Source organism: Nannobrachium achirus (assembly GCF_963921795.1).
Source record: "Nannobrachium achirus genome assembly, chromosome: 3".
NCBI classification, from domain to species: Eukaryota; Metazoa; Chordata; class Actinopteri; order Myctophiformes; family Myctophidae; genus Nannobrachium; species Nannobrachium achirus.
Window position 1 is genome coordinate 37,945,701 of NC_137812.1, and position 20,650 is coordinate 37,966,350.

At 45.4% G+C, this 20,650-nt stretch overlaps 1 protein-coding gene across 1 annotated transcript; it reads right to left on the reverse strand.

Moving 5' to 3' along the window:
* Positions 1-5,578: 5,578 nt before the first annotated feature.
* On the reverse strand, positions 5,579-15,918 carry pcdh18a (protocadherin 18a; the record flags this gene model as incomplete). Its single annotated transcript, XM_080721675.1, has 4 exons — positions 5,579-6,390; positions 9,962-10,134; positions 12,536-12,624; positions 13,429-15,918. The coding sequence occupies 4 exons, from the start codon at positions 15,916-15,918 to the stop codon at positions 5,579-5,581; spliced, it is 3,564 nt and encodes a 1,187-aa protein (XP_080577801.1).
* Between the last annotated feature and the right edge of the window lie 4,732 nt (positions 15,919-20,650).

Consider the following 20,650-nt stretch of genomic DNA (forward strand, 5'->3'; position numbering starts at 1 on the left):
TCTTTTTCTTTTTTTCCCAAAGTTTTTATCCCACAATTTTTTAACCCATTTTTCACCCAGGGTCAGTTATCTAATGTAATCCTTGGCGCTACACTCCCTCTGCCAACCTGGGGAGTCCAACTTGCTTCTTTTCACCTGACAGGGGTGAGTTTCCCCAGTTGGACATAGGGTGTGGAAGGAACATGTTATTCAGTTCCTTTCCCCTCCATCAGGCTGGCCAGGGGGAGGCAGTATAGCGCTGCATGTTTTTTTGTGAGGGTACCTACCCTAGGGGATGCACAGAGAACATGCAAACTCCACACAGTAGGCCTAAGTCCCTGGGCTTGTTTTTTCGGTAGCACTTTATAATGAAGTACCTCAATAAAGGCTAATTAACAGCTAATAAGGCACTTATTAACAATGAATTAACAGCTAATAAGGCACATTAAGTCCTAATAGTGCATTTATAAACCCTTTACTATGCACTTATTATGAGATCAATTAACACTAACAAATCCTTAATAAAATCTTTATTATAACAGTATAAACAATTAATTAAGCCTTTATTAACACTTTATTAGGCAATTTAAAGCCACCTATTCTAAAGTGGGAACACATCAGGTACACCCGCCTCCTGTCTCCTTTCCGACATGTCAGAGTGGCGGGTGTACCCGATGTGTTCCCACTTTAGAATAGGTGGCTTTAAATTGCCTAATAAAGTGTTAATAAAGGCTTAATTAATGACTTGTTGTTGTTTATACTGTTATAATAAAGATTGTATTAAGGATTTGTTAGTGTTAATTGATCTCATAATAAGTGCATAGTAAAGGGTTTCTAAATGCACAATTAGGACTCAACCGACATGTCAGAGTGGCGGGTGTACCCGATGTGTTCCCACTTTAGAATAGGTGGCTTTAAATTGCCTAATAAAGTGTTAATAAAGGCTTAATTAATTGTTTATACTGTTATAATAAAGATTTTATTAAGGATTTGTTAGTGTTAATTGATCTCATAATAAGTGCATAGTAAAGGGTTTATAAATGCACTATTAGGACTTAATGTGCCTTATTAGCTGTTAATTCATTGTTAATAAGTGCCTTATTAGCTGTTAATTAGCCTTTATTGAGGTACTTCATTATAAAGTGCTACCGTTTTTTCTAGTTGCAACATCCCAAAGTGCATACTGGTGCTTATTTGTGCATGTTTCCTAAACCTTTTCATGTCAAGGACCCCCAAATTAATATACATTTGTCCGCGGACCCCCATCTTAAAATACTTTGTGCCAGGGACCCATACAAAATGTGTATTTAAAATGTTTCAAAAAACATTCCAACACCATGTTACATCATCGTCCATTTGCTCAGTAATCTCTGACATTCAGACGCCTTCCACGAATCCCCTGAAGTCCCAGTGGGAGAAGGATTTGGCATTTGAAATGAATGATGACATATGGAACCATGTACTACATAGGATTCCCTCCTCCTCCTTTAGTGCAAGAGTCATATCGCTGTTGTCGGGTGGAAACCTTGTCCAAGTCCAAAACCGTTAGTTTTGTATTCAGTATTCATGATTTTTAAAATAATTTTAACAATAGTGAAAATAGCCGATCTACAAGCACACAATGCCTTGCACCGCAAGGCTTTGTGTGCTTGCAGATGTGCTATTTTCAGTACTTTTGTGCGACACTTTTGTATGATGAAGCAGGGCTTTAATTTACCAAAACACTTTTGAGATAGAAGGTTTCTGCCCGACAGTGACGATAGTCTCATATACATACGCTGTAGACTCAGCCACTTTATTTCATATATTTTGGTCTTGCCCTAAATTAGCTGACCTTTGGGGTTGAGTATTTTTATGTTTTTCTGAGGTTCTTGACATAGACTTTGAGCCCTGCCCTGCCCTATTATGGCCTTGTTTGGAGTCCGTCCAGAGGGGTCACCTCTAACCGCTCAGTCGGATAACGTTGGACTCTTCCCCTGCTTATAGACCAGGGTTCCCCAATTAGTTTTCCCCAAGGGCCGAATTATGTCTAGGGTACCAAGCCGAGGGCCACAACATTGCAGGGGGCGACGGTGGCGTCCCCGCTACTCCAGTGACAGTTCAGATATCGTCATTGTCGGTTGAAAATCTTGTATGTCCAAAACCGTTTGTTTTGCATTTATCATTTTAAAAATGATTTAAACTAGTGAAAACAGCCGATCTACAAACACACAACGCCTCGCATCGCGAGGCGTTGTGTGCTTGTAGATCTGCTGTTTTCACTACTTTTGTGCAATGGCCTTGTATGATGAAGCAGGGATTTACTTTGCGAAAGAACATACAAATTTGGAGATACGAGGTTTCCACCCAACAACGACGATATACTAGTGTTGTTGCTGCTCTTATACCACCATTATTACTGGGGTTGGTGGGGGCCAGACAGTAGCCCCCCGTGGGCCGCAAATGGCCCGTGGGCCGCCTATTGGGGAACCCTGTTATAGACTCTGAGTTGGTGACTTGCTGGGCTGCCTTAAACTGGAGAAACTAACATTTTTATTTTTATCTTATTTTCCTCCCTTAAACCTTTTTTTAATGGACGAATACAGTTTGTTCCTTCTTTTTCTATAAGCTCTGTACTTTATAATGATGTTGTTGTGGCGGTGATGTAAATTGACTTTGTTATTTGAATGATGTTTACGCTTTCACTGTCTGTGGGGTTAATAAAAAGAAGAAGAAAATAAAATAAAACATTCCAACAACAATAACAGTGTAGGCTATATAGTCCTATATTCGCTTCTTTTGGGCTTGTTTTTTGTGAACCTGGCCACTTGTTTCTCTCGTAAAGTCTGGCAACACTGCTAGCTGTATCTCCTAAGACAGTGGTTCTCAACCTTTTCAGGCCACGACCCCCAAAATAATCATATTTTAACTGGGGACCCCCCCCCCCCCCCCCACACACACACCCTGACGAGCACTAAGAGTTGAGGCATTACATTTTGTATAACACGGTTCTATTGTGAATAATAGTTGCGAGGCATTGTGAGCATGTAGATCGCTATTTTCACAATTTCTGCCTCTAATATTTGACAATTTTGTTTAATTCGCAATTTTAGATTTTTTAGATTAAAAAGTCCTTAAATTGTAACTTATACCCATATACACTTAAACTTTAAGCTGGTTTGTTTACTGTTGAGTGAGAAAACAATGTTGCACATTAAGTTAATCATCTGGGGACCGTCCAAAATAATTTGGGGAGCCCCCTGGGTCCACAGGTTGAGAACCACTGTTCACAAGATGGGGGGATTAGTGGGCCAGACTCACAGCCCTGTTTCATGACCAATGCCTTGCAGATATCCATATCAGCTGACTGCTATACTCTGCCCTGGGTTCCCATCATGCTAGACAGGCGGCCTGCAGGAGGCTAAGCTAATTTTGCACCTACTGTAGATGCTAGTATACTGACTGAATTAAGCTAATTATTTTTGCCTTACTGAGGGTTTTGCCCCCTAGTCTTTGCTAATAATAATGATGAATGAGGTTATTATTAATTCTGTGTGCATGTGCGTGTGTGTGTGTGTGTGTGTGTGTGTGTGTGTGTGCGTGCGTGTGTGTGTGACTGTGTGTATGTGTGTGTGTGTGTGTGTGCATAAGAGCTGGCCTTGACCTCATTAAATCTGTCTGAGGCTAATTGCCTCATTTGGCCCAGGTTGCTGAAAAACTCTTCTCTTTAACGCAACAAAATATGGCATTTTCTCTTAACTAAACAACAGATGTATTCCTGGCTCACCGTGTCAGTGTGTGTGCGTGCGTGTGTGAGAGAATGCCTGTATACCTAAATGCTTATTTATCATCCTATGAGAATCCCAAGGGGGAGCTTTAATCCTCATTCTTCTGGATAATTCTGTTATGAGCCCATATGGCCACACATTCCAAAATCATGGTTTTTGACTTATGCATAAGCCTTATTAGATGCCATGCATTTGCTTAACTTATTTGCCATTTGCATGGCAGCCTATGGATACGAGAGTGATAAAGAGAAAAAAAAAACATTCTGGCAAAAATGCTGCTGTTGCAATGTTACATTTTATTTAAACTGATTGTCTGTAAATAAATGTGCATTCCTAATGTATTCATCACAGCCGCACAATGCCAGGTATCACCCGTTGCAAGATGCTACAATGGTAGTGGTAGCACAGCAGCAGCATCTATGCTCTGGATGTGTTGCAGTTCTACCTCTGAGCAGTAGGGGGAGCTAAGAGACAGAGGGGCAACAGGCAGTGATTAGAACCTAGAAACTGATTTCAATTGTATTAGGAACATCCTATTTAGTAAAAGGATCAGTACTGAATGGCAGTTGATACATTTTGAGATGTTACACAAATAGATATCATACATAAAATGTGGAAATAATTGTGTAAAAAGAGACATGGTTGTGATTGAAAGGGACTCAGCCCTCTTCATTTCCACTTTATTTGTCATCCAATGATCACAAAGATACATGTTTGTACCATACAAAACCAACTTCCAACATGGAACTCCATTGGACTGCGATTATCTTAGTACACACATTCAATAACAAAATTAAATACCATTCATTTTATAAAATAAACTGGGTAGAAATAAAGGAGACATACATTGATATTAAGACATGCAGTGACAATATAAAAAATAGACATTTTTTTCCTTTTTCTGTACAAACATACATAGACACATATAAATATAGAGTAAAAAAAGACAGTATTTTTAAAATACAAAGGTCAATATTGTACAATCACATTGCCTATAACAAAACGGGAAACATTACCACAATATCCAATTGATCTCGCTTTTTCCACAGACACTGTAAAGTACTGTACATGGTAAATGCAGAAGACAAAAGCGCACGGCTGTCACTGACAGTCGAGTCAGTGTCCTCCCACAACCACAACCACCAGTGGCGTAAGTTCAGCAAAAGCTAAGATATGGCAACATGACTGGTGTCTTGCATGTGTGCGAGACACCAGCCATGTTGCCATACCTTAGCAACAGGCATGCTGGATTTTTTTTAAGAAGTACATTTTATTTTTTCCCCTGTAGCCAAGGTATGGCAGCTGCCATACCTTGCCATATACCCAATTGACGCCTCTGACGACGTCGACCACCCACTCCCACCAGTACCCCAAAGTTAAGAGTCAGTTCACACACCACTGTAAACATTACCAATGAAGAACTATCAAGTTTTGTTCATGTGTTTTTTCAGTTTGTTGTTTTTCTTTTCTATATTTGAAGTCTTATAGTCATTCAAGCAACGTTTTAGATAAAGATTTCAAAAGCAAACTGAGCACTGCCGTCCTCCTCCAGTGGAAACTTTGATGCCTTTCTATGTCCCCTCCATCAGAACTTCAGCACTGAACTTCACTTTGTGGTCCCAGGTCTTGGCACCTTTTCACACAGCACAGTGACAAGAGGACATTCAGTAAAGAAGGGATACAAGCTTTACAGTGAAACAGGGAGCAGTCATCACGGAGTTCACAGAGTCACATGAACAATGTGAAGTTCAAACAAGTTCATGTATGCATGTGAGCACAAAGAACAAACACTGTTAGATGTCACACTCCTCAGGAGCAGTTTCTCCATCTCTTTAGCTTTGTCTGACGTCCTGCAGCAGTTTGTTGATCTCATTGACCAGCTCGCTGGCGTCCATGCCGACGTCGCGGCGGCCTTCGTTGCGCTTGGCCCCCGGGTGGCCTTGATGGAAGACGCCGTCAAACTCGTCCTCCTCATAGTTCTCCGGGATCTCCTCCATGGCTGGCAGCCATTTTAGGTGTGGCGGCTGTCCATTGGTGGGGGGGGCGGCGGGGGAAGAGGACGAGACGACGTGACTCGCCCCCACAGATCCATTCCCCGGGTTTAGATAATGGGTGTTGGCTGCCCAGGCGGCCACTCCGGGAGGGTAGGCGGGGCCTTTCCCGCCCGGCAACAGCCCCTTCCTGTTGTCTTGGGGAACATTGTTGTTGGAGTGGTTACTCGAAACGCTGCTCCCGCAACCGCTTCCTCGCTCGAGGGTGGATGAGGACGCGGGCGCGTTTGTTTCGCTGCACTCGGCGTAGGAGTCCATGTTGGGCGGGAGGAGCCGCTGGAAGACACTGTTCATCTCGGTGAGGAGGGAGCCAGCCCCTCCTCCCCCTGCCACGCACGCGTCGTTTCCCACGCCGGGAGAGACTCCTCCCTCCTCGCTCCCGGGCTCCTTCCCGAAGGTGGAGAAGCTCTTGCGGCGCTCCGAGTCCAGGGAGTCCTGGTCGTCCTCCCGTGGGGGCTGCTGGGAGGACTCCTCCCCGGGTATGTACATGTTGTTGCGATAGTCTGAGGACGAGGCGGGGGAGGTGAGGGGGGGCATCCAGCACTGGTCAGAGTGGCCCAGGACGCGACACTCATCCGTGCACAGTCTCATTGCTATAAGGCAGAAGAGAAACAGAGACAGAGTTGTATTTAGAGTAAGATACAGGTCTAATTATTCACACACAACCAGAACAGATGTGCCCTTTGCCTAAAGTGACCTTATTGCGCTGGTTAGGAAATAGAATTTTGTTGCTGTCGGGTGGAAACCTTGTGTGTCCAAAACCGTTCCTTTTTTAATTACTATTTTAAAAAAGAGTTAAAGTAGTGAAAATAGACGATCTACAAGCACACAACGCCTCGCACCGCGAGGCGATGTGTGCTCATAGACCGGCTATTTTCACTACCTTTGTGCAACACTCTTGTATGATGAAAGTAGGGCTTTAATTTATGAAAGAACATACTATTCTGAAACTCTGAGATGCAAGGTATCCTCCCGACAGTGACTATTTGGTTTTAATAACATGACATGCAGACTCAGAGGCACGGTAGGCAGACAGAGAGCGACTTAGAACGATCTTTGTATAGATAATGTACGTACAGTTCAACAGTGCAAGTCAATGTTTATCTAGACAGAGCACGGTCTCATAGTGAGGTTGACCTACTAGGATGCAGCTGTCATATTTGTAGGAGTATCATGTATATTGTAAAGGAAAACACATACGGCGCACGTCTTATCGTTTGTTCTAATCTGTTTGAAGTATCAGATGTTAACTGCACAAAAAAGAAAACTGAGCCTGCAGGTTTTAATTGACTGCCACATGCAGGAATGTGATTATCATCAGCTTGAGCTTGTTAATTTCTACTCACTACATCATCCTACGCACCATACCTAGCCCATGTAAGAGAGAACAAGAGCAAGAGCAAGAGAGTTCAACCTCAATGTTAAATTTGTCAGCCCACCATAATTGGTGATGCGACCAACAGAAGTAAAGTGGGAGCATTTTGGTCGACTTTCTCTCACCCGACACATCTTAAGAGTAGCCAGTTGAGGCCTGGATTTAGTTTTTGTGGTTTCGTTATCATATCTGGGCATGAATAACAACAGATATTTGCCAATCTAAATAGAGACTTCTAAGCAAATTAATGCTATTGAGGAGTAACTGGGATAATCCTCCCTCATGGCCCATTATTCTTTTCCATGCCCCTCTTCCCTATTTCCACAGAGAGCAGTAGATGGAGTGAGGAAGGGAGGACGGGAATAACTAAGCACTAAGTCTTTCACTCATTCCATCTCTAAGCCATTTAGGCCAAGAATTATTGAATGCTTTAACTATTGAAAAATAGCAGATATACAAGCTCACAGCGCGGCACCGAGTGCCGCGCTGTGAGCTTGTAGATCTACTATTTTTGAAAAAGTTGTGAAAATGTGTGCAAATCTTTGAATATATGTATTTTTAAAGCGAATGTTTGTAACTCAAATTTTGCTTCTGGGTGGTCCCTGGAACTAAATATTTTGAGATGGGGGTCCCTGGTCAAATACAAATCATTTTGGGGGTCCTTCACATGAAAAGGTTTGAGAACCACTGACATAGAAACATAGGTTTTTTCAAAAGCCTTAGAAGGATTCAAAAGACACTTATAGAATCGGGTCAAAATCGGGTCAAAATTCAAATGTAGCATATCTACAATAGTTAAAGCATTAAATAATAATACGCAATAATGCATACCCGGTCTAAATGGCCTAATAGAGGAAATGAAAGGACCGAGAGGGACCGAGACACAGAGAGACTGACAGACGGATGGGCATTTGATCGCTGCCGCCCCTCCCATTTAGTTTCATCTCAATAAAGGGTTTGGAATATTAAAAGAAAATAAAACCAAAAAAAGATGAGAGAGAAGAGAGTGTGTCTGTTGGTATGTGTGTGCGTGCAATCCGTGCGCGCATGCATGCATGAGTGAGTGAGTGAGTGAGTGAGTGCGTGTGTGTGCATGTGAGAGGGAGTGACAGAGGGAAAGAGAGGGAGAGGGAGAAAAAGAGAGGACACTGTGGAGCTTTCTAGAGAGGCAGGCTTTTGGGCAAGGGAGAGAGAGAGAGAGAGAGAGAGAGAGAGAGAGAGAGAGAGAGAGAGAGAGAGAGAGAGAGAGAGAGAATAACATCATTCTAAAAGCAATTACTGTGAATTTTCCTCAGTTCAGACATGAAAGCACACCACTGTCACTCACTGGGGGAGGAAGAGGGAAAAAAACAGAAGGAAAAGAAAAAGAAGGAAAGGGAGAAAAAAACAGAGTGACAGGCAAGTCATCTCTGCTCCAGGGAGGATTTTACAGACATGACTCTATCTTACAGGCAGATAGCGTACCCACACATGCATGCACTCTCTCATACGCGCACGCACGCACGCACACACGCATGCACTTGCGCAAATAGACATGCACACAGTAACCTCTCTCGGCATGATAACGAGTGTGGAAATGAGGGCTGTGTGGAAGAATGGCGGAGTACAATGGCCATTGTGATGGAGACAGGGCGAATGGAGTGGCTGAATAGGCAGGTGTAGAGAGGAATAATGGGCTGGGAGGTGACGCTGTCCATGGTTCTGAAGCCTGGGAGCTGGAATATGCAGCGGGGGCTTTAGGAGAGCTGTAACGCTGGCTCCTCTCTGCTAACAGGGTGTGGTCTGCTGTGTGGGCCGCGGTTGAGTGGCATTTAACTCAATTTAGTCACAATGCAAGCACAAACTGCAACTCATTTGCTAATGATAGTGCATTAACTGTCAATTATATCTCAATAGATTGTACTTGACAACCAGCCCGTGCCAAGAAGAATGCCAAGAATTTTCCTGAATTGAAAATTAATGCATTTTTAAGTATGAATAAAAAAAACTGATACTGTGGTATAGAATAGTACAGTTGCTGGAAACTCGACACAATGATGCAACCTTGCTTATAAAGTGTAAGAAAGCTACAAGGCTTGTATTTCTAATCTGGGGTTAACTTGGAGTGTGTGTGTGTGTGTGTGTGTGTGTGTGTGTGTGTGTGTGTGTGTGTGTGTGTGTGTGTGTGTGTGTGTGTGTGTGTGTGTGTGTGTGTGTGTGTGTGTGTGTCTTCGTCCCACGTGCACAGAGCTTACTGTGGCAGAACTCGAAGTGGAAACACACAGTGGGTTAGGTGTGTGACTCAGGGTTTCTCAGCCGGGTGGCAGGTCAAGGCGAGGGGTAGTCAGACGTGAGAATGTTTGTTTAAAACCCATTAAAACCGGGAAAGTATCTGTCATATTAGATTTATAACCTTTATCTTATACTGACAGCGCATCACTTTGTGCCACGCTGCAAGCTTCTAGATCTGCTTTTTTTTTTTTTTAAAGCATGAACATTTGTGTAAATCTATATATATTTTGTTAAAGCGAACATTACTGTTAACACAGATCTTTGCTTCTGAGGGGGCCCTGGAACAAAATATTTTGAGATGGGGGGGTCCATGGCCCAATACATATAATTTCGGGGGTTCTTGACATGAAAACGTATGAGCACCACTTATATAGCAACACGTTATTTAAAAAACGGTAAGGATTTAGAAGACATTTGTAGTATGGTCTTAATGGGGTTAACTGCTTCTGTGTGCAGCCAACTACTAATGCACAACATTGTCATGCATGCATCGGGTCCATCTGTCCCAGACGTCTCACCTGGGTGGAGTCGGTGGTGCATCTCGAGGTGCATCAGGTCAGAGAAGCCCTCCCCCAGCAGCAGCCTGTCCACGGGGGATTCCCGTCCCATGTCATAGTCACTGTCTCCTGCCTCGCTGTCCCCACGCCCACTGTCTTTCAGGCTGAACTTGTCCATGTCCTGTAGTGCATACCTGGGAGGGACAGATTAAGAAGCAACAATACAGTTAATTTAAATCCCTCACAAAAAAAGGAAAAGTAAACAAACCTGCTATACACATAATATAAAGCAAGGGTCTTCAACAGGGGGTCCAGGACACCTAGGGGGTCCCTGGAGTTGCTACAGGTGGGCCGCCAAATCTTTGTGTGATAGCATCATGTTTTTTACATTAACCACTTGAACACTAGCATCCCTGTTCTGAGTGGAACATTAGCCAAAAATAGCAGATCTACAAGCTCACAACACCTCGCAGCACGAGGCGTTGTAAGCTTGTAGATCGGCTATTTTTGGCAAAGAGGTTTGTCGAGCGGAAAGAAGAGCAGATTAAAGTATTTGATGGTTCAAGTGGTTAAATGTCTGAAAATACACATTACTCCAAGAGGATGATAGTGCTGTCAAAAAGTCTAAGCTGTTTTAGAAATCTATGAACATTTTTAATCTGCAACACAATATGTAGTGGGGGTCCCTGCTTCATCTCTCTCTCAGCTAAGGGGTCCTTGGCCTGAAAACGCTGAAGACCCCTGATATAAACCGTTCACATTTCATGCTTTTCAAATAAGAAAACGCATAAATGGTTTGTGTTTGCAAATTCCATGTGTTTGGCAAACTGAAAGCTAAGATAAGATTCATGAACACTGCAATGTGTCCTTAGAGGAGCCTATAATAGGGCATGAATCCATCATGCAAAACTTGAGAGTGTTTCAAGTCAGTCTAGGGAGAACTGCACCCATAAATCCTGCATGATGCAGGTAGACCCACGCCAATAAATCTATCACACGCAGCCACTAGGGGCATCAATAAATCTATCAAGTGGGATACCTAAGGTATTTTATCAAGAGAATATTATGATGAAGCTGACAAAGATTTGATTTATGTGATACTCATCTCGAGAAGGCACATTCCTATGATGCACTGTCCAGTGATGCCATACATAGTGAAAGCCTCTGTGTTACTTTATCCATGTGTAACTCTGAGACTGTACACATTTAACCAAATTGACCCTTATATGTGTACACTCTCTGAGTTAAAGGTAGGCTATGTCAGTGGTTCTCAAATTATTTGGGGGGGTCCCCAGATGATTGGCTTAATGCGCAACATTGTTTTCTCAGTAAACAAACCAACATAAAGTTTACCGTAAGTGTATAGAGGGTATCTGCACGTTTCTAAAGTGACAATTTAAGGACTTTTTAATACCTCTAAAATGACAAATTAAACATTGGCCAAAACGTCAAATATTAGGCTGAAATTGTGAAAATAGCCGATCTTACACAATGTAGATCTGATATTTTCACAATAGAACGGTGTTATACAAAATGTAATGCCTCAACTCTTAGTGCTTGTCAGGGTAGGGGGGTCCCCAGTTAAAATATGACTATTTTGGGGTCACAAGTGGAAAAGGTTGAGAACCACTGGGCTATGTGATATTTTTTGATTAAAACAAAAAAGTGTTTTGTTAAAAGGTTATAGTGCTGTATTCTGCTAGTACTCCCTGCTATAGAGTAAGTTCAGTAACAGTGGTCCCCCCCTCTCTCCACCTCTTTAATGAACAGAAAATACATTTTCAGGGGGTTTGCAATTTTTCAACCAATCAGGAGTGAGTACCAGTTTATCGGCTCAAATTCGATACCGTTCCAGTTCCAATTATGCCTGCTTGTTTAATCTGTAGCCTGTGCAAGTTCTCTCTCCTGATTGGATAACATTGGCAAGTTCTCTCTCCTGATTGGATAACATTGGCATCCTGACCTGAAAATGCAATTCCTGTTTACTAAAGAGCTGGAGAGACGGGGAGACTCCAGTTACTGAACAAACACTCTATATCAAGGAGGACTAGCAGAATATAGAGCTCTTTCATACTTATTTTAACAAAGCAATACCTTTAAATCAGTGGTTCTCAAAGTGGATTCCAGGGACTCTCTATGTTCCTTTATGGGGGTCTAAATTGACCCATACAAGTCTGTAACTCTGACAGTGTACAAATGGAACCAAATGGACCCGTTCCATTTATATACTGTCAGAGTTAAGAGAGGACCTTGAAATGTAAAAGTTTGAGAAACACTGCTTTAAATGAACACTGAGGACTTGGCTGTGCATCAGACTTTTCAATGTTACGCCAAGACAAAGTAGAGGATGACATTTAGACGAATGAGCCACATACTTCTGAGTGACATTGGCATGATAACAACTGGGAAATGGAAAAAAAGTACATTAACACACTGTCAAACCATGGGCTACACATAATCCATCAGCCAACAGGTTGTTGGAAATAATGGGAATACACAATGACACAAAAGTGATTTAAAGATGCAAATAAAAAAACGTAAGATTTTTTTCATCTTCTTTTCTTTTTCTTTGGGGGGGGGGGGGGGGGGGATTACCTGTAGCTCCGGGAGTATTTGTTGCCGCGGAAACTGGGTCTGGGCTGGTACTGGCCCTGATGGAGCATGGACAGAAGCTGTGAGACTTGCTATATCCAAAATAATAAAACAAACAAAGAAAAATAAAAAAATAAAGCAAACGAAGTGGGAACAGAAGAGGGGGGAATGAGTAAACGGATGGGAAACAAAGGAGGGGAGGAAAGGGGAGACAAACACAAAATAATGGATGAGTAAACATGAAATGGATGCTTGGGGAGGCCGCTGTAAATGGATGAGACAAAATGGATGACAATAAAACAAGCTGGGGAGGGGGGGGGGGGGGGGGGGTGAGTCTAGATGACTATGGAGATGTATGACTGGGGAGTGAGTCATGGTTATGATGGAGGTAATGGTGACAGGATGTAAACAAGGTTAAGACAAAGACACATCTATAATAAACAGTATTAATGAGCATCAGTGGGTGCACTACGGGGCTACATTGATTAAGTCACTGTCAGACATCGAGATGAGCAAGTTTTGCACAAAACAGTGACAGCTGTGAGATGCCAATGTAGTTGTGCCTGGGTGTGTGTGTGTGTGTGTGTGTGTGTGTGTGTGTGTGTGTGTGTGTGTGTGTGTGTGTGTGTGTGTGTGTGTGTGCGTGCGTGCGTGTGCGTGTGTTTGTGTGTGTGTGTGTGTGTGTGAGAGAGAGAGAGAGAGAGGGAGAGAGATAGAGAGAGAGAGAGAGAAACAGAGAGAAACAGAGAGGGACAGAGTGACAGAGAGTGACAGAACATAGTCTGTGTTTGTGTGTGTGTGTGCATGTGCATGTGCATGTGCATGTGCATGTGCATGTGCCTGTGTGCCTGTGTGTGTGTGCGTGCGTGCGTGCGTGTTTGCCTGTGAGTGCTCACCTCGACCGGTGGTGTGGAGTGCGCCAGCTCCAGGGCGAAGCTTTCTGGAATGTGATTGGACGAGATGGTCACCAGGCTGTTCAGGGATTGGCGGCTGTGGTGACTCTGACGGCTCCCCATTGGTGCCCGCTCCAGGGGGGGCGTGGAGGAGGGCGAGCGGTGGTGTGCTCTGATGGGCAGGGTCCCGTTCACCGTGGGCACCAGGGTGATGTCGCCCTTGTGGATCTGCCGCGACGGCTTCTTGGGGTGATGCTGGTGGGTGGACTCGGCCACGCGACAGTTGTACGAGTGCCGGGTGTCCTTCTTCTCCCGGTTGCAGCGGGCGGCGAACACCACCATGATGACCAGCAGCATGGCACAGATGGCCCCCAGTGAGATGATGATGATCAGGGAGGCATCCAGGGAGGACTCCCCCGGGTCCATCACCTGGACGTGGTTCTCCATGTTCTCGTAGAGGGTGATCTTCAGGACCGCCTTGGCACTCAGGCTCTCGGTGCCCTGGTCTCGGACCACCACGGTCAGCTCCACGTGCTCGCGGGGGAAGTTCTCCAGACTGGCGTTGGCGTGGATCTCACAGCTGCGTGGGTCGATGAGGAAGAAGCCCTCCTCGTTGCCACCGGCGATGGAGCAGAACAGCTCGGCGTTGACGCCCGTGTCGCGGTCGGTCGCCCTGACCACTGTCACTAAGTGGCCGGCCTCTGTGAACTTCGACACGGGCACGTCAGCGGTGAAGTTCCATAGCTGGGGGACCACGATGGCTGGGGGGTTGTCGTTCTCATCGAGGATATTGAGGACAACTGTGGTGTTGCTCAGCAGTGGTGGCACCCCGGCGTCTTTAGCTTGAACAACGAAGGAAATCCGGCTGACGTCCTCGCGGTCGAACGTGCGTAAGGCGTAGATGGCTCCGTTAGAGGGGTCGATGGTGACGTAGGTGGAGATGGAGCTCCCATGGATCGTGTTCTCCAAGATGGAATAGCTCACCTGTCCATTGACATCCAAGTCTGGATCGCTGGCCACTAGTGAGGTCAAATATGCCCCGGGGGCGTTGTTCTCTGATTTGAAGATCTCATAGCGGCCCTTCTCGAAGCGCGGAGGGTTGTCGTTCTCGTCTGTGACGTGCACGGTGAAGTGCTTGACCGTGGAGAGACTGGGTGTTCCTCTGTCCTCTGCCACCACCGTCAGGCTAAACTCAGACCTCTTCTCCCGGTCCAGGGAGACGTTGGTCAGAATCATGTAGTTGTTTTCGTAGGACTTCTGCAGTTTGAAATAGCCCTGGCCGTGGAGTTTACACACCACCTCCCCGTTCATCCCAGAGTCCACGTCCTCCACCCTCACCAAAGCCACGAAAGTGTCCAGAGGAGAAGCCTCCGATATGTAGGCTGCGTCCTCTTTCCCCCCGGAAGACATGAGATTGATGCTGATATCTGGTTTATTATCATTTATGTCTACCACCTTGACCTGGATCTTGCAGTGTGCCGGCATGGAGTTTGGGCCCATGTCCTGCGCTTGCACGTCGATGTCGTAAGAGGCGACGCTCTCATAGTCCATGCGTCTGATCAGGGTCAGGTGACCACTGTCGGAATTTATTCTGAACGTCTCCATTATTTTAGGGGACACATGGCTGCTGAAAGAGTAGACAATTTTTGCGTTGGTGCCCTCGTCCGCGTCAGTGGCGTTTAAATCAATGAGCAGCGTGCCAACAGGTGAATTTTCGGGAACATTAATGACATATGAGGGCTTATCAAAAACAGGGCTGTTGTCATTCGAGTCAGAAACACTGATTTTTAGCAGGGTAGAACCCGTTCTCTGGGGAACGCCCCTGTCAGACGCCGTATACTTAAGTTCATACCCGGAGCGCACCTCGCGGTCCAACTCCCTCAGCACCACCAGCTCCGCGTATTTGGCCCCGTCCGGCCTGGCCTGGATGTCGATCTTGAAGAAGTTGTTGGGCTCCAGGGCGTACGTGTACAGGGAGTTCTCCCCCACGTCGGGGTCCGTGGCGCTGTCCAGGGGGATGCGCGCGCCCACGGCCGCGCTCTCGGAGATCTCGATGGGGATGACGGCGCGGGCGAACTGGGGCGCGTTGTCGTTGATGTCCAGCACGTCCACCTCGATGTGGAACAGCTGCAGGTGCTCCGTGGGGAGGGTGAGCACGTCGAACTGGATGGAGCAGTTCAGGTTCTTCTCGCAGAGTTTCTCGCGGTCGATTTTGGTCCTGATGCTGATCTCTCCGTCCTGCTCGCGCACCGTCAGGAACGACGAGCTCCCCCGCTGCATGGCTCTGAAGCGCAGCGACACCGTGCTCGGAAGTTTGGCCAAAACGTCGGCCACGTCTTCTCTCAAGCGGGCGATAACCGTGCCGACCTTCTGCTCCTCGAAAACCTGGTATTTCAGCGTCTTGCCGGTAACGTGTTGCGTTGCCAGCGCCAAAAGAACAACAAGTTTCCACATTCGGGTGAGAGAGATGCCCTTCGTGTTTCTCTGTTCCATTCTGGAACCGTGACAGCCAAAATCCATCCAAAAAAAGAATAGCACCAAAAATACAAATCAGTTCAAATCCCCGTTCAAACTTGTGAAACGTGCGCCTTCAATCTGCGGTTGCATTGCATGCTCTGCTGGTGCGCGAGGAAAATGACTACAACAAGCATTAGATAGCTAAATACAGCCTCGATCTTCACTCATTTGCTGGGAAAAAAAGCCAACATTTGATTTCCCCGTCCTCTTCGATCTGTTGCGCACATTCAGTGTGAGGGAGAATCAATTGAGTGTTGCTTAAATGCGTGCGTCTTCCACTCTATAGATCCGCTCTGTGCGCTCCGTGCGCTCTGCTCTGCTCTCTGTCGCTCGCTCTCTCCGTTTGAGGCGTCTCAGCACAGAGGCTCCCCCAAAATAGCCCGCCTATAGCTGTAGAACAGGCAGCCCCCTTTCCTCTTCCCAGGAAAGACAGCCCTAAATCAAAAGCTGGCTGGTGACCACTCAAAACGCTAGATAGGGAATGGAGAGGGGGCGCAGGAGGGGGGAAGGATGAGAAAGAGAAAGTGTGCGTGTTTGGGAATGGGGAGGTGGGAGGGTTAAACTCCGCCCTACAGTCCGGGCTCGCTTTCTTTCCCCCGCTGTCTTGACAATGGCCAGGGGACAAAATAACTCAGGACAAACTTTCATTCAGAAAGGTTTATGTTGCCGTTTCCACTGCCACCGAAGGTTAAAACAAAGAAAGTTTACGACTCTCCCGCTTGCTGTCTGTTGTCCCCAGACAGCGCGCGGAGACATGCAGGGCACGATTTAAATTCCCATTAGACAAGAGAGATATAGCTACAGTACCCCAAATCATCAGCTCTCAAATCCTCCACTTGTAAAAAAAAAAGTGTCTGTTTATCCCTAGTTAAATTTACGCATGCACTGAACGCCTCGCATTCGTGGTTATTTGCCATTATTCCATTAATCCGTCTTTTGTTCCATGGCTCCACTATACTTGGATCTCTGAGTCTGAGCATAATGTATTTCCCCCACAATATTGCTTTTCACATATCTCCTCTCCTAATCTGTGGGCCGTCTGGATGAGGGTAAACTGGGTTAGTAAAGCTGTGTGGCGAATTGCGGTGAAAGAGAGCCGGACTCTAATGAATGCCATTTAAGAGTTGGTCACGCTGAGGAGCAGCATTGGTCCTGTGCAGAACGCTATTCACTATGAATGATGGTTGATGGAGCTTTGAATGCAGCCCACAAGCAAGTTTATGACGCCATATCAAACATATAGCCGCCTATTTATTTTCAGCTAACATCCACTGGGGGAAAAACTGAGAGAGAGAGAGAGAGAGAGAGAGAGAGAGAGAGAGAGAGAGAGAGAGAGAGAGAGAGACTATACGCGCAACTACGCACAACTGGGACCGAGCATTTTCTTTACCATCTGGCACGGTTTGCTTGGCACCAGAATCCGAGGCTTACAGCCGACCGAACACGGCTTCAACCAAGCTTTGAGTACCACGCAGCTGTGAGGAAATTATGTGTCATGGGGGCGCAGGTCTTGGCTTGTGAATAGACCCGAACTGAGATGATTCAGAACTCAAACACTTGAGTGCCCATATAAGGCACTCAAGTGATGGGACTAGGCCTAAATGCGAGACATAGCATATAGGCCTATACCAAAAATGTATAACATTTTTGAAAACTCGTGAAAATGTGTGCAAATCTTTGAATATCTTTTTTTAAGCGAACATTTCTAACTTAAATTTTGCTTCTTGGGGGGCCCTGGAACTAAACATTTTGAGATTGGGGTCCGTGGCCAAATACATATCATGTTGGGGGTCCTTCATATGAAATGGTTTGAGCAGCACTGACATAGAAACATAGGTTTTTCAAAAAACCTTAGAAGGATTTAAAATATTCAAAGAGTATTTTCACGATTTAAAAAATATCTACAAGCTCCCAGCACGCACTCGGTGCAGCGCTGTGAGCTTGTATATCTGCTATTTTTCAATAGTTAAAGTACCCAGGGACCAGAATTTGGTGCGAAACCCCTGCCTACTAATAATACAGCACCAAGCCTACCCATAGGTCATAACATAATGCAATAGGTTGTCAACATTGGCTTGCATGCCAAGTCAAGTCATTGCAATTTCCTAAGACATGCAGTTAAGTTATAAGAGCATAATACATTTATAACAGCAATTTATGTTTAAAGCTACTTTACAAGTGTTTTTCATTTCAGGCAAGCAACGCACCTTCCCCTCAGTGGCGTCAGTTCAGCAAAAGCTAAGGTATGGCAACATCGCGTGCGTGCAAGACATATAATTTTTTCCCCTGTAGCCAAGGTATGGCAGCTGCCATACCCAATTCTCTGCTTCCCCGCTGTAACAATTTACTTTTAATGCAACCATGTCACAGTATAGCTGATTAATCTGATGAACGTGCATGGACACCAACCAGAAGTTGTCCGTTTGACCCCAGGTTGGCCCAGAACCTTACAGAGGAAGGTCTACATTTCCCCCCCTCCCGGCGTCCCGCTCAGGATCTATTCATTACTAGAGCTATGCTACGCAAAACGTTTTCATTCATCAGTGTTTTGCACATCTTTCAGCAGCACAGTCTGCCTGGTATTTAAACAGGTTTGATACGGGCTCGCAGCATTTCCATAGCTCCCAATGCAGCACAATGCCGTAATGCAATTACTCCCCGCGCCCCGGAGTAGCTAATCACATTTGGAGAACAAAGTCAGTGCCTGAGTATTATGGAAGAAGAGAAGGAAAGAATGAGAAGGAGACAGGGGATGGGGAGGGGGGGGAGGGAATGTTTTAAACACTGTGTGGAATAAGACAATTAATGTATAGAAGAGGCATAATCTAAGTAAGAAACAGATGGAGGCTTAATACATTTAGGCACGCTGCATCAACAAGCGAAAAGAGTTCACTTCTTTCTGTGTCAGTCTGGGAAACAAAGTAATGATCACGCTAATAGATTAAAAACGTATTCGGTCTCGTGAGGCAGGTGCAAGATTGAAATGCCCGCTGGATTTTTCTTCCATTTGTTTCATCTCCTTTTCCCCTCGAAAAAAGATAATAATTTTATTGATCCGTGGGTGCCTCAAAAGCTCCAATCAATGGTATTCACATAACAGTGGCCTATGCCATCTGAACAAACAAGCAACTGGGTGCAATCTAAGGATTCGCATAACAGTAGCCCACAATCTAAACAAACAAGCAATAAGCCTACCTACTGGGTGCACTTTCTCTATCATGCGGCGCCTTTCAATAGACTTTAGTGTCTATGGCCTTGTAGTCATAAAGTCATTGCGTTGAATCAAACTTCTGTCTCTGACACGCAATGCTGCGTTCTCCCCCTCCCCATGGACAATGGCCACAGCAGGTGGAATGCCCCCTCCCCAAATCTCTGTGTCCGTCTAGGTTAGAGTCAAGGCGTATGCGTGTTTGTATGTGCATGCAGTGAGGGTGCCAGTGGTTTGGTTGTAAAGGCACGCGAGCATCTGTCGCCTCGTCTGCCCGTGCATTGTCGTTTATTCAATTAGAAGCGATTTGGTGGATTCCATTCCAATGGGAAGAGCCGTTTGGGAGGGGGGAGAGGGAGGAAAAAAGAGAAAAAGAAGGGGGGCTCACTTAAGCTTTCAGAGGTACTGATCCGAGCAGTAGATGCCCCCCCCCCCCCCCCCCACCCCACCCTATAGCACCCCTAATACCGCCCCGACTAACACCCCCACCAGACCAATAATGATTGTTATTCATCTGTGTCTCTGCCTTCTCTCCCCTCTCCTCCCTTTCATTAGTGGGGTGCACAGAGCTTTATTACTTTATGACTCGCTGGCCACAGTGTGTGTGAGTGCGTGTGTGTGTGCGTGTGTGTGTGTGTGTGTGTGTGTGTGTGTGTGTGTGTGTGTGTGTGTGTGTGTGTGTGTGTGTGGTGTGGTGTGTATGTGTGTGACCAGACAGAGAAAGTGTATTGCCTTGTTCTTGCCCACAGTGCATGTGGTGAGCACACTCTCAATGCAGCATATTGCAAGCGATGTCAACAGTTGGGGTGACAAATTTATAGCCCCGGCAGTACTATAGCTACTGCCACGAAAGGCTGCATCTGGACACGTTTTAATGATGCCAGCTAATGTGCTGCGCCGGTAGTCGTTTACCCCAAAACCAAGTGAAACAAATGAAGAACGCGTTATTGCTTTTTTTTCTCCACATACCCAGTTATGCATTAGAAAGGTTTATAAATGATTGATGATGTTCCTTTTTCTTGACCAAGTTTCAAATGTGTATGTTTTTTCGCACAGTAAAGCCTTGCTTTATCATACAAGGCTGTCGCACAAACATAGTGAAAACAGCAGATCTACAAGCACACAGGCGTTGTGTGCTTGTAGATGTTTTCACTAGTTTAAATCATTTTTAAAAAGATAAATGCAAAACGAAAGGTTTTGGACATACAAGGTTTCCACCTGACAACGACGATATGTTTCTCTTCTCTTCTCTTCTCTTCTCTTCTCTTCTCTTCTCTTCTCTTCTCTTCTCTTCTATTCTCTTCTCTTCTGTTGTATGCAGTTGTTGTGTCCAGTTATGTTCATAGCCCTGTTCTCTCTCTCTCTCTCTCTCTCTCTCTCTCTCTCTCTCCTCTGATTCATACCTAACTGTCCACGTCTGTCCTCACACCCACCCACCCACTCACTTTCTCTCTCTCTCTCTCTCTCTCTCTCTCTCTCTCTCTCTCTCTCTCTCTCTCT